Genomic DNA, 14,718 nt, shown 5'->3' with positions numbered 1-14,718 from the left:
TTACAGTTTTTTACGATTGCTTAAGCACAATTTTGTAAACAGGGCCCGGTTTGTCAAAACACTACACACAATTAACACAACCCTACACCAAAGTAGCACAACATTTCAGATCATTTGCAAAATGGAACACTTTTGTCAAAACTATACACGACTTTCTAAAAACAATATTTTGTTACCATAAGAAACACACACATTTCATAAGACTTCAATCTTTTTGAGCCAGTTACACACTGCTGTTGCTAACCTAAAACACTTTTAGCAAGTCTATGTTTGGTAGTCAGCAAACCAGTTTTGGAGTGGAGCTACACAATGAAAGCTCACGTTGTGCCATACTACAACATACCGGTTTCTTTGGTCTACATCATTCATACACTCTGATGGTATGAGAATGTTGTGGAGTCTTTCTAGAAATGTGAGAATATGGGCTGTGTTGTATCAAGGTTGGCATGACGGTGGAGGACACCATCCATATTGGAGATGGCAGCACACATTGTGATCTTCCCACCACGTTAGCCAGGAACATCTATAATGGCTCTGTGGCCAATGACGTTCTTGTGGTCTTTTCTAGTGCTTACATCCTGATTGAAGTGTTAACAATTTACCATTCAGGTGTTTGGGCAGGTTGCACATATATTGGCCATTTAGCTCGTGTAGTGTCATTTTGAATGGTAGTGTTTTGAAAAGGCAAACATGTGACTTTATGTCAGATTGTTGTGTCTTGTGCAGAGAACCGTGTTCAGTGCATTTAAAAAGTGCCATTGTGAATTGCAAAATGTGTGTAAAGCAGGAAATGTGTTTAGACTTTTGGAGACTTGAGAAGAGGTGTTGCTCTCTGTTTCAGTTTAAATAGTTGTGCTTTTCATGTCATTTTAGTGTGTTAACAATTGGAAAAAACTGTAATGTCCCAGGGCAAAGTGAAAGTATTTCACAGCATGCGGTTCTCCTCCATCATGCCAAAATGGGCCCTTAGAACACACCTCACATTCTCTCATTTTTGGACCCATTGCAATATGGGAATGCTGGTGGTCAGCACCAAAACCCAATTTGCTGGTATGCTGGTTTTCCAGCAGGGATGACCGTAGTATTTTCTTTACAATATTGTCAGTTTTTTAGATTATGTTTGTTGTTGTTGTTATTTACTGTAATTGTAACATGTACTCTATACAGTATTTTATATTTGTCTGTTGTTTGCTGAGCTAACAGTGTTATGCACACTACTGTAGTAGCATGAAAACTGGGACATGTTTTGTTGTGATTCTCCATGTTGACTGATTTGGGTATGGAGAGAAATCAATTATATTTATAGTTGCACTTTGTCTTTGTACTTCATTTGTAGTACTCTAATCAATAAGAATTAGACTTGCTAAAAGTGTTTTAGGTTAGCAGCAGCAGTGTGTAACTGGTTCAAAAAAAATTAATTCTTGTGAAATGTGTGTGTTTCTTATGGTAACAAAATATTGTTTTTATAAAGTTGTGTATAGTTTTGACAAAAGTGTTCCATTTTGCAAATGATCTGAAATGTTGTGCTACTTTGGTGAAGGGTTGTGTTAATTGTGTGTAGTGTTTTGACAAACCGGGTCCTGTTTTCAAAATTGTGCTTAAGCAATCGTAAAAAACTGTAAGTAATTAAAACACCGTTTTCAATTGATCTTAAAACAGGCAGTTGTTGATTTTATAAACACATTTATTCAAATTAAACAATGAAAACTTTCATTTATTTATCTTTAAATATATTTTTACTAGGGCTGTCAAAAATAGCGCGTTAACGACGTTAATTAGTTGTTTGTTGTTAATTACGTCAATTTTTTTAACGCATTTCACGCATGCGCAGTGTGACAAATTATTCAGGTCAGGAAAGTCATGGAAGTAGTTGGGAGCTAGAGGCGAGATGGAGCAAGGTGAGCAAAGTGGGCCTATTGACGGATTCAAATATAAAAAGAATGATGATGGTACAGTTAACAAGTACAAGGTTATTTGCAAGATTTGTAACAAGGAGTTTCAATTTCACCGGAGCTGTTCAAGCTTGAAGTACCATGTCAACGCCAAACATGCATTTGCTGGGCCGTCAGGTTCAGCAAGTGGTTTGCGCCAGACCACGCTGAATGTTCGCAGGCCATTAACAAAATCAACCTCAGTTAATTTGACCAACACAATAGCAAAATGGATTGCAAAGGATTGTAGACCCATTAGCATTGTAGAAGACGCAGGTTTCCTTGAGGTTTTGCAAGTGGCGTCTCAAGACTCATACTATAAGCCACCGTCAAGAGCCACAGTTATGACGAAAATCCACGAGCTCTATGAAAATGAGAAAGAAAAAAGGAAAGCGGTCTTGGCTCAAGTAAATCATATCGCCCTGACAGGAGACCATTGGACATCAGTAAGTAACAACAACTACCTCGGAGTAACTGCACATTTCATCAGTGACACGTGGGAACTGAAGTCTTTTGCGCTGACTATATTAAAAACTGAGGAGCGTTATTTTGCGGAGGCTTGTAAAGAACAGTTCCTGTCTGTTGCACGTAAGTGGGACATCGAGGGCAAGACGACAACCATTGGGACTGACAGTGCACGTAACATGGTTGCCGCAATTCGACTTACACGCTATGAACACATGAGCTGTGTCGCTCACATGGTGCAGAGAAGTGTCACAGTGAGTCTTGCTGACAGCGGCTTTGTAAATGCTTTGGCCAAGGCTCGCAAAGTTGTCGGTCATTTTAAGCAAAGCCCAGCAAATGCTACGGAGCTTCAAGCACAACAAGTCAGCCTGGGAAAGAAGCAAGAGCCATTGATCCAGGACGTTCCAACACGTTGGAATTCGACGCTGGAAATGGTCAAGCGCTTGAGCAGAAATAAAGAGGCTGTCATCGCAGCCCTGGACAATCAGGAGCATAAACTCGTTTTGCCGACCGCAGCAGAGTGGGATAAACTGCAGAGGCTGGAGGCACTTCTAGAGCCATGCAGGTAAATCAGTCACTTATCAAATAACACTGCTGTGATTATTTTCTGGAATGAATTAAACCAAGTCAAATATCAATAACATGTATGCATGTATGTAGTGTTCATTTCGTCAGAAATATGTTCGAAAAAGACGAGACGAAAATGTTTTGCATAAAATAAAAACTAAGATAAAATCTCTCTTAATTTTCGTCTACAATCGTCTCTGCTTTTTCATCAGCTGTTGCACTTTTAAAATATTCAGAACGAGTTCGGATCCCGCTTATTACATTGCTACCTACCAAATAAATCAATAATTTGACACAAAATTATGATTTAAAAAGGAGTTTATTGATTTAAAACGATTGTATTGCTTCCGCTTAAGAAAATAGTGCGCTCCGTCTCTACGGTTAGAATTCTGTGTGTTCATGGCAACGCTCTGTTTTTCATGGCGACGGTGTGTTATAGTTAGCAGCGGTCTGTTATCAAGAAACTAACAAAAAAAGATATGTAAATGACTAAATATGACTAAAACTAACAAGGACATTTGGCACAAGACTAAGACTTAATTAAAAATAGGTGGTGAAATTAACACTATGTGGGTAAAAATAATAATAATAATAATAATAATGATGATATGTTGATAACCACTGTTCTAATAATACACTGTCTCTGTGTGCATGTGTGTGTAGGTATGTAACTGAGCTCCTGGGTGGAGAGGCCTATGTCTCCTGTTCTGTGGTACTACCTTCTCTCTGCCACTTGCGTCTCAAGATGGAAGCCTGTGAGGAGGACCCTGCATATGTGGTGAGATTCAAGACCAAGTTCAAGGAGGACCTAGCATCCCGCCAAGAACAGCTCAACAATGCATGGCTCCAGATTGCTACAGTTTTGGATCCTCGTTTCAAAGACTTGAAATGCCTGCCCAAGACAGACAGGGAAGCGGTGTGGACCACACTTGAAGGGATGCTGCAACAAGAATCACCCAGAAAGTCTTCACAGACACATGATGATGGGCCACCCAGGAAGAAAATCAGCCTTCTGCAAATGTGCTCAGATTCAGAATCAGAAGATGAAGAGGTCCAACCTGCCATACAGAGGTACAGAGCAGAGCCCACCATTACATTGGAGGGCTGCCCCTTGAAGTGGTGGGCATCTCATTCAGGAGCCCATGAGAAGCTGGCCTCACTAGCTCACAAATATCTAGCCACTCCTGCAACCACCGTTCCCTGTGAACGACTTTTCTCAGTTGCAGGTCACATTGTGAACAAGAAAAGGTCAGCTTTACTTTCAGAAAATGTGAAAAAGTTAGTTTGCCTCAGCAACTGGCTGAAAGATGATAAAGCTCAGTAGATTTGAAAGGTGATGTTCAAACAAGAAGACCAGTTTCAGTGTAACATGTTATAGTAGTTAGCAACTGGATTTTTGAGCAACTGGTTTAAAGAATGGAGGAAAAGGTAAAAGATTGTTCTTTGGTTTGATTTAAAAGTTTTATTGAACATGTTTTGTTCCACATAAAAACGCAACAGATGACTCAAATTGTGCAAAAATGTTGTAGGCCACTGTTATGTGGTTATGTGTTAGGCTACATTTATTGCTTTCTGTTCAATTGAATACTGTAAATTGTACATCCTGGTAAATAGGAATGCCAAAGAGGAAGCGATGGGACATTACAAAGACAAATATTATGGTGTGTAGTATGTTTCAGCTTGATTTAAACCACCATTATTTGGCTGTGTTAATAAACTGACATAATATGAGAATTTTGTATGTGTGTCCTGTTATTTATCTTTTGGTGCATTTTAGAAAAAATGGTTATGATTCAGGTGTAATTGCAAATAGTGATTAATCCTGATTAATCCACTGAAAATTCTGATTAATTTGATTAAAAATTTTAATCATTTGACAGCCCTAATTTTTACATGACAATATGCGAAAACAACAACATATAAACATAACATATTTAAAATAATCAAAACCTTTCCGCGTCTGCTTTATTAATCTCCATTCTAAAATAAAACATTTCAAAAAATTATCAGGAAATAATCGTGAAAGGCTGTTCTTTCTTTATAGCTTTAATTAGGATCTAGAAGATAAAATTACCCGAAAGTGTTGTCATTGTTAAATAGTAAATTACGGATGTGCGTCTTTACTTCAAGGTCGTGATTCTACATAACAACATCCGTTTGACCTCGCAACGCCAAGAAGAAGAAAGGCGTGGAACACATGCTTATAAGGTATGTAGTAATAATGCATTTAAATAATAAACTGTTTGGTGTGGGATCATTTAAATAATGATTTAAATAGTCTTGTGTAAGATTCTAGAAAGATATAGTGGCTTACTTTTTTAAAACGATCAGTTTTATGGTTGATATTTGTATTGCACTTTTTTAAAAAAAATGTTGCCCCCATTTTTCATTTCATGAGCTGAACTTAAATATTTTCTATGTCCCCAAAAGGCCTATTTCTTTCAAATATTATTCACAAATCTGTCTAAATCTGTGCTAGTGTTGCGTTTATAATTGTGGTTAGTGTGTGTGTAAGGCTCTGCCTATGAAAACATATCTAAAGTCTTTTTTGTGATTTACTGTTTTCTACATAAAATCATCCTAAACAATGAAAAGAACATTTTGTAAAAATATCTTATCTTTAATATTGGCTGAGTAAGATTCTTTGTATAAACCCTCAGTCTGTTAATTTTGTCTCCAGCCTGTCAAGATCTTCAGCAGATGTTTGAGAAAAAAGATCATCCTCTTCGTCACTCTTCATCCGTATTTGGGGTAACAAACACCTGCTTCCCACAAGAGACTGTACCGCTGAAGTCAGGTGGTTAGTCTTTATTTGCATTCATCCTAGAACCGTCAAGACTGCCTTTTTGCAGCTGCAATAGCAAAGATAAATGAATTAGGAGTGTAGCTTTTAAAATGCTTTTACTATTAAATGCATTATTTTGATTTATTTAAACTTAAGAATCAAATAGGTGTGTAGTTTAGGTAAAATTCTTATAACTGCATTTGTCTGTTTTACAACAGATGTAACTAAGTATAAATTTACTGTTTTTTTTTATGTTGGATGGATCATCAGACCTGCACCTTGAACATGTTGGTAAGGTAACACTTCATCTGAGTAAATGATGATGCTTTTTTATAAGAACTTTTTATAAATAAATATTATTATTGTTTTTTTTAGGTAACTTACTCTGTATTTGTTCACGGTGGTCACCCCAGGGTCTCAGGACTCAAAACGAGTGCTCTATGGATTGAACAGAAAATGGAGTATAAACAAGTGTTAAGTTATGTCTTCAAATGCCACTAATAATGTGTTTCTGTTTTCTTTCTCATTATGCTAACACACGCTCTTTTACCCCTCATGTTAGGTGGATCAACACTCCAACCATCTGCATTAGGGACTGAATAAAGGATGCCCTCTGTAGATGGGAATGTTAGATCAGGTAATTTGCATTTGATATATTTTTAAAGACACACACTAATGCAGCTTGTACACCGCCAGCGACTAGCAACACAATCGCGTTCATTCCAATGGAAGCTTTGCCCCATTCAGCAACATGAGCAACTGTGACCATCGACAACAGGAAGTGGGCATGTCCAGCTATGCCACAACGTTGAGGAAAGTTCAACTTGATGAAGGACTTTTGGGAGCAACTACCAATGAGAGTGAAGCAGTGAAGTTCATGTCATCACTCTTTTGTCATTTACTGAGAGGATTGTTACTCATTTGTTTGTAGTTTTTACTAGGACAACCAGAATTGGGAACGCCTTCTGATAAACTCATTAAAAGAAATGGCTGACACACAGTGACTAGGTTGTTGGCGGTGTGAATGCAGCATAAGGCCTTAAACTGTCTGTGGCAAATATTTTAGCACCCAAAATAAATAGGGGTGCTGCTTTTAAAGGAAAACACCACAGTTTTTCAATATTTTACTATGTTCTTACCTCAACTTAGATAAATTAATGCATCCCTATCTTTTATCAATGCATGCACTTAATATTTGTACAGCGCGTCGTGAATGTGTTAGCATTTAGCCTAGCCCCATTCATTCCTCAGAGCGCAGTAACATCATCACTCCTGACTACTTCCCCTCTTTTGAGTTTGAGGGAGAGGTGGAGTATTCAGGAGTGATGATGTTACTGTGCGCCGAGGTCGAAGTGCTGCAAACTTAGTGCTCTTTTGCCATACAATATAGTTTTCATTTTTAACCGCGGAAAAATTGCCACGTTTTATTTTGTGCCACCATACTTACTCGTGTAACTACTTATGTAACAGTCTTTAAATAGGGAAAACATGAAAGGGTTTGGTGGCTTCTAAATTCATCCCTGTTTGGATCCTAAGGAATTCACAACGCACTGTACAAAGATTAAGTGCACGCATTGAAAAAAGATGGGTATGTATTAATTCGTCCAAGGTAAAAACATAGTAACATCTTGGAAAGCGGTGGTGTTTTCCATTTAAAGGGATAGTTCACGCAAAAATGAAAATAATGTAATTAATGACTCACCCTCATGTTGTTCCAAACCTGTAAGACCTCCGTTCAACCTCGGAACACAGGGTAAGACGTTCTAGATTCAGTCCGAGAGCTCTCCGACCCTCCAAAAAATGCATGCGCTGTACACCGTCCAATTTCCAGAAAGTCAATTAAAACATCATCAAAGTAGTTCATGTGACATCAGTGGCTCAGTTAGAATTTGTTGAAGCTTCATTAATACATTTTGGTCCAAAAATAACGATTTATTCAGCATTGTCTTCTCTTCCGGGTCTGTTGCGAATGCGCGTGCACAGTGGCGCTGCTGAAGTGTTATCCTCAGAAATGTTTGCGAAGATTATTTTGTTTACAGCGTCTCCCTCAGACTGTAAACGAAAAAAAAAGCTTGGGTGCACCAGATAACACGCCAGCAGCGTCGTACGGCAGCAGTGTCATGCACACGGTTCACAACAGACCTGAAAGAGAAGACAATGCCGAATAAAGTAGTTATTTTTGGACCTAAATGTATTTTTGATGCTTCAACAAATTCTAACTGACCCACTGATCTCACATGAACTACTTTGATGATGTTTTTATTACCTAACTGGACATGAACAGCACACCGCACGTACATCTCTAACGGAGGGTCAGCAAGCTCTCAGACCACATCCAAAACATCCCAAACTGTGTTTCCGAAGATGAACGGAGGACTTTAGGGTATTATTTAAATCAACTAAAAGAAAAACAATCCTTAAATGGTTACTAAAATTGAGGTCAGATTTTTGAAAACTTACTGTCTTGATGGTCATCCAAAGTTCTCGGTACAGAAAATCTGTTTTGTATGGATCAGAGTTAGACATTGTCATGTATTATATAACAATGTAATAGCAAGTGTTATGTTGTTTTTGAAAATGCTGTGAAAATGAAAAAAAGCTATTTGTTTATCCACTATGCTATCAAATGCTCTTTTACCTTGCATGTTAGGCGGATCAACATTCCATCCATCTGCATTAGGATCTACCTTAGAGACACTCACTGGAGCTGTAAAGGGAAGCAGGTAAGTTGCACAACCCATCAAGCCTTTGTGGGGAACAAGGTTTCTTGTAGAATTCTTAGACTAGCAATTTTTGTGTGAGAACTTTAACATGATAGAAATTGTTAAACTACAAATATGGTCAACCATGAAGCCATCTGAGTCTATATTGTCTGAGAGAAATTCTTACTCAAGAATCTGCATATTGCTATAGATATGCAGAGTACTTATCTTGAAACAGTCGTAAAATATTAATGTTTTTTGTTTTGTAGGTCACTTACTTTGCATTCGTCCTTGGTGGTCACCCCAGGGTCTCTAGAGTGAAAATTACTCAATCTATGGATTAAACAGAAAATGTAGTTTTATGAGTGGTATGTTGTCTTTAAATGCCATTAAAAATGTGTTTCTGTTTTCTGTCTCATATAAAAAAATACTCTTTAACCTGCCCACTGGACCCTTGATTTTTTACATTTACAAATAAACACACTAAGTCCTAGGCTTGGACCTGCCTTAGGTTTTAGCATCCAAATTAACTAGGGGTGCTGATTTTTAAAGGAACACGCCCACATTTTGGGAATTTAGCTTATTCACAGTATCCCCCAGAGTTAGATAAGTCCATACATACCATTCTCATATCCGTGCATGCTGTAACTCTGTCTGATGCAGCCCCCGCTAGCTTAGCTTAGAACAAAAGACTGGTAGTGAATTTGACTATACAAATCACAAAACATAATAGGAAAATGTTTGCGTTATTTTGTCATGTTTGGAAGCCGTATGCTAGATGGAGCCATTCACTTCCAGTCTTTGTGCTAAGCTAAGCTAGCAGGGGGCGGCATCAGACAGAGTTACAGCATGCACAGGGATGAGAAAGGTATGTATGGACTAATCTAACTCTGGGGGATACGGTGAATAAGCTAAATTCCCAAAATGTGGGCGTGTTCTTTAAGGATTTAGGGGTATTTTTGAAGTTAAATGAAGCCGTTTTACCTTTTAAACTGTCTCTTTTATAAGGACTTACTGAATTTCTTTTTTCAGCAATTTGGGACATTCTTCCAGTTGTCGGCAACTTTGTGAAAAAGGCTGGAAACTAAAATGCAGGTACTGTTTCATTCTTTTGTTTTTTACAGCTATGAAAAATAATGTGTTATTAATTGTACTGTCTATTAATTAATGATTTTATACAGTGTAACTGATTCTGCTTACCTGACTCATGCAGAATTCTGGCCTGGTGTTTGGTCCGTGCTGTCTTTGGCTCTTGCATCTCCATCATCCTGACCCTCTTTAGCAGCCTGTCCATGTATTTATTTTGGAGGCCACCATGAGCACCCATCTGCATAATATGACTTTGTTACTCAGTTGTCCATGCTCCTACAAATTCTACATTTTTTGTAAAGCTGCAACAAGTTGAAACCCTATAATTATTAACATTTGATTTTGAATTGTGTAATTCAAATACATGAATAAGTAACAAAAGCAGAAATATATTAAGACATTACCTTTTTGTGGCTTGTTTACTGATCTATAAATCTTTTTGCATTCTCATAATTGATCATCATAACTTGGTATACAGTGGATGTGTGGCTGTAGATAACTTTCTGAAGTCAATTTAAAAAGGCAAAAGTTAATAAATGCTAAATTGGTCAAATATACATTGTTGTATTTTCACCATTTTGAGCTTATTTAGGCATTTCATAACTTGAGGGAAATTTATGTATACTGATGTTTCAAATCAAATATTAATTTATTAATGAAAGCTAATCATTTTATAAAAATTTTTATAACAATATTTATTTATATAATATAAATTTAATACATTTATTTCGTTACACCTACATCACTGAGCGCAAGGGAGTGCAGCCAACAAATACATTAAGGTGTGTTTGACTTAACACCGAGATGCGCAGACAGCACGTGGTATGACATCAAAGTACCGCGAGAGTTTGGGAAAGCCCCGGAAAAGGTTTGAACTCGCGGTACTTGATGTCACGATCGGTTTGTGTGTAGATCAGCATGAAGTCAAACACATCTGAGAGATGTGTAGGCTGCCTGCACTCAACGTTGCGATCATTCAATAGAGTGTAACCTCAATCGGTTTTTGCAGCTTCTGGGTGTCGTGTAGAACGATCACAGAATGATTTTTTGTTATTTTCCAACTCGATTTTTAACTCCGTAAACTAGTAGGATGTTCCAACGGGTGAAGCAACAGTGCTGACGGCAGTTTCAGTGTCATGGTAAGTTAATATGTTATGCATGCATGTAAGTTAGTCGATCTACAGAATTATCGTCTTATATTAATGTTCTATACGCGATTAAAAGCTTATTAACGTTTATCAATGCAATGCTATTCAGGCCGCTGCAAAGTCCCGAAGCCACGTTGTAACGTTTACTTACATGTTACGCACTGGTGGGGATAAACCTGGAATGACAAGCGCTATATACTTAGCAAGATTTTGACGATCAAACTGACAGAAAAACTAACTTAAAGCCGACTATTAAACCAAAAACATACTATTACAACGTGAAGAGTAACGTAATGTGTGCAAATTTTATTATTTACAGGTTATAAATAATGTTATTTGCGACAAAAAAGTTGAGGGTACTCGAGCAAATAACGGTCTTCTGGTAAATATTGTGGTCACGTGATGGCCTTGCGACATATAAGTCGTTTCCGGTCGTTTCTCAAACGCACAGCTGCGTCCTTTTAAATTATTTTTTATATATATATTTTTTTAAACAATAAGAAATACAAGTTCAGTCAGGGGGCACACCATACACATACAAAACAAAAACAAATAAGGCTGCGTCCTAGAATGCTGCATGTCTCGGCTGCCACGTGTTGGACTTTAAGGCGTCCAATGCATGTTCATAATTTGAGAAAGACACAAATATCTAAATTGAATATTTATTGATCAGATATGAAAAAGTTACAGCATGCTGAGCCGTCTCAAGCCATAACAGCAGGATTCGACGGACTACCCGCTCAGGACAAAAACATGAGTATTTATCGTCATTCTTTCTTCTTAGAATCTCCACCCACAAAGGCCGTTCCCCTCGTCAATCTGACTCCATCACCACACCCAGTTTTAGCCTGTAGGCGAAGATAAACACACACAGACAAAAAAAAAACTGTTCTCCACTCAACCCTGAGATCCATGCAGTCCGTCACCTCCTCCCTAGTACTCCTCCACTTCACATATGATTGACCTCACATAGCATATTATAATGCTTTCTTAAAAACAAATCATTAATAAAACATTCATTTATTCATACAAAAAACATAAGCTGTAAAATGAAAGTGATTATTATGTAAAACACATTTCAATATCATGACATCATTTCATTATTCGTAAAATTGGTTATATGAATAAGGCACACATTAACTTCTTTAGATAGATAAACACATATTACATCTTTTACTGCAATACTACTTCTAAGCAAACACTTTAATCATTATTAAAACCATCTGTTAGGGAAGAATACACACACAAAGGACAAGTACCAGAGATTCTGTCCTTCAAGGTTGAGCTACCATGCCCCCATTAGGTTATTCTGTATGCAACCTTCATTTCATTGGTTAATACTCATTTATCAAAGACAACATCTTATATTTATTACATCAATTATTCACTGATTAATACTGATTAAGTAAGAAATACATTGCATATTTTATCCTGTGAATATTAAAGCATTAGTTAATACATGGTTGTCTGTTTGCTTTTCCTCCTCTGGTCTCTTTCTTATCTTGACAATTTCCAGACAAACATTCCTAGCTAATCCTTCTTGCAGTTTTACACACACACCCAAGCTGGTAGCTTTCCACTCTCAAACTCAAACACCTCATTTTTACGTAATAACTCAATGCATATATGAAACACACAGTGTTTGTAGAATAAAATGATTAATTAAAGAAATATAAAATGGAACAAAATCAATTTCCACAGTCCTTATTTGGACATCTTTGTAACTTTAACACTTTTAGCAATCATCATGAAATGTAGGCAGTAGAGATGCGCGGTTGGCGGTTACAGCCGCGGACTCCGCGGATAAACCGCGGATCGGGCGGATGACGTGACGAAAAATAATATTTTAATTAAATTCGGGCGGGTGGCGGATCGACTGCTTGTTATTAGCTGTGTCCTTCAAAGCATGCGACTTTAAAAGATGAGCACTCTGTCTTTCAAGGTGGCAGGCTCAGAAGTTCGCGAAGAGAACTGAAATGAGACGGTCTAGCCTTCTGAGGACCCATAATTTGGGTCACCTGTTGCACGCGCCCCCAGTAGCGCCCATCGCGCCTGTCAGCAATAAACAGCGGAGACATTTCTGACTTATTAAAATAAATATGTAATCAGAAAAATATGAATTTATTTTAGAAAATATGACACATTGATGTAGATTAAACTATTCAACAACACTATATCAAATAATCAACCTTAGAAATATACGCAACATAAACCGAATAATATTAACACAAAAAATAACTTATTATACTAAAAGAGTGACAAGAAAAAGTTTTCTAAATACACTTTTATTTAATAAAGGTTTTAATTGTTTGGGATAGCCTCTGCTGTTAAGGATCCATTCGTTCTATCATTAACAGCGCGGAGAAATGAGGACACATTTTGACACAGCTCTTATCAACGCCGGCGAAGGAGGTACGTGGCAAACTCAAAAAAAATGAGAATTAAAAACAAAGGAAATAAAAGTTCAGAAAAGGGTTGCCTGGAATAAGTTTTACAAAGTGGTAAATCAGGATGATACCAGTGCAGACTATGTAATTTGTGCGTTTAATTTAGGCTATTTATTTATTTATTTTTGTCCCATGTCATGTGCGCCGATCGGAGACTGGTCTTTATGATTTAAAAAGAAAGCATTCAAGTGAACAGTACTAAACGAACTTGAAGCAAAAATAAATTTCGGCAAATGCAAACTTCAATCAAACATAGTAAGAGGTGAAGTATAGCTTTAGCCTACAGAAATGCTTATTGCATTAATTTTTAAATGTTTGCGAGGTCCGTGCACGTCCTCCGCTAGCAACACAGAAATTGCTGAAATAAAGTTTATTGTTTTTATTAATTTATATTCACAAAACTTATCAACAAAACATCGATTAAAATTAAGAGACAAATTATCTGAAACGAAATTCATTTTAAAGTAGAAAACAAAACTTAAATTAAACTCGAAAATAATGTCTGACCCATTACAATTCTCCCTTCATATTGGCCTTTACAACGCCCTATATGGCGTTTAAAATTACAGTCTATCTTTCGTAATAAGCTAACTAAATTTAAACAAAACATAAACACATTACAGCAATATTCAAACCCAACAATACTCAAACATAAATATAAAATAGACATTATATATGATGATACATGTTAAAACAATCCGATATAGCGTGTATAATAGCTGGTTGGTAGATGTTTACTATTTTTGTCAAAACCTCCGTTGCAAACCTCCATTTACCTGAATAAAATAATTTTTACTTTGAAAATGATGCGCTGTCACGTTAACATCAGCTGTTCGTTTACATAAGACTCCATCTACATTTACACTCAGCGCAACGTCTGAGTTCTCAAACTAAAACAGGGTCTGCAGCGTTGATGAACAAATCCGTTTATGAGGGTCGAAAACGGTGATGTAGTGTAGATGAAAGGCGTAAACGTAGCAAAAGTAATGCATTTTAGAGGATAAACGCATTAATGTAAACATAGCCTGAGTTCACTGCTTATATTCTAGGGCTTTCTAGTCTCGCGGCTGTCATCCAACCAGTCATCAGCAGCGGCTGTCATCAGCAGCGCCTTGCATCGCCCAGTCAGCGGATGGCGGGCGGGTGCGGTTTTGAAAACTGGTCAGAAACTTTGGTGCGGATGGATGGCGGACGGATGATGAGTTTTGTGATGCGGTTGCGGATGAAATAATAGCCCATCCGCGCATCTCTAGTAGGCAGTAAATATGTAAAACATAATTATTCAACAACACAACAATACTCCATTGTTCATGAATTGGTTAAATGCATTCATTAGTTAAACATACTAATTTTCACTTTCTCTAAATATAACATAGTTATAAAGCAAACAACTTGTTTATTGAAACCATCTGTTCTGTGTGTTTTCCCTTCAGGGCTTTTTCTATAGCCCCCCGGCTCCCACACACACACATCAGCCACCCCCTCCTTGGTAACTTTCCACACACACAGACAACTTTCTTGTACTCAGCACAGAAATCACAATACACATGAATTAAGATTATAAACAGCACGATTAGTAAAACA

The 14,718-nt window shown here is 37.3% G+C and overlaps 1 protein-coding gene and 1 long non-coding RNA gene across 3 annotated transcripts; one reads left to right on the top strand and one right to left on the bottom strand.

Annotated features, from left to right (window-relative positions):
• The first annotated feature begins 1,878 nt into the window (after nucleotides 1-1,878).
• LOC141364123 (E3 SUMO-protein ligase ZBED1-like) lies at nucleotides 1,879-4,675 on the top strand. The gene is made up of 2 exons (XM_073868218.1): nucleotides 1,879-2,961; nucleotides 3,627-4,675. The coding sequence occupies exons 1-2, from the start codon at nucleotides 1,889-1,891 to the stop codon at nucleotides 4,285-4,287; spliced, it is 1,734 nt and encodes a 577-aa protein (XP_073724319.1). The 5' UTR covers nucleotides 1,879-1,888; the 3' UTR covers nucleotides 4,288-4,675.
• Nucleotides 4,676-5,342: 667 nt separating this feature from the next.
• LOC129437860 (uncharacterized) lies at nucleotides 5,343-9,779 on the bottom strand. Of its 2 annotated transcripts, XR_012369890.1 has the most exons (7): nucleotides 9,651-9,779; nucleotides 9,466-9,534; nucleotides 8,729-8,783; nucleotides 8,387-8,455; nucleotides 8,209-8,246; nucleotides 6,133-6,186; nucleotides 5,343-5,815 (listed from the first exon to the last, which is right to left on the bottom strand). It is a non-coding gene; the product is annotated as an uncharacterized lncRNA (long non-coding RNA). The 2 variants fall into 2 exon arrangements; XR_012369891.1 differs by lacking the exon at nucleotides 9,466-9,534.
• Between the last annotated feature and the right edge of the window lie 4,939 nt (nucleotides 9,780-14,718).

The sequence above is a fragment of the Misgurnus anguillicaudatus genome, chromosome 6 (genome assembly GCF_027580225.2).
Source record: "Misgurnus anguillicaudatus chromosome 6, ASM2758022v2, whole genome shotgun sequence".
NCBI classification, from domain to species: domain Eukaryota; kingdom Metazoa; phylum Chordata; class Actinopteri; order Cypriniformes; family Cobitidae; genus Misgurnus; species Misgurnus anguillicaudatus.
Note: the sequence above shows the minus strand (reverse complement) of the source record. Positions and strands in the feature narration are given on the sequence as shown.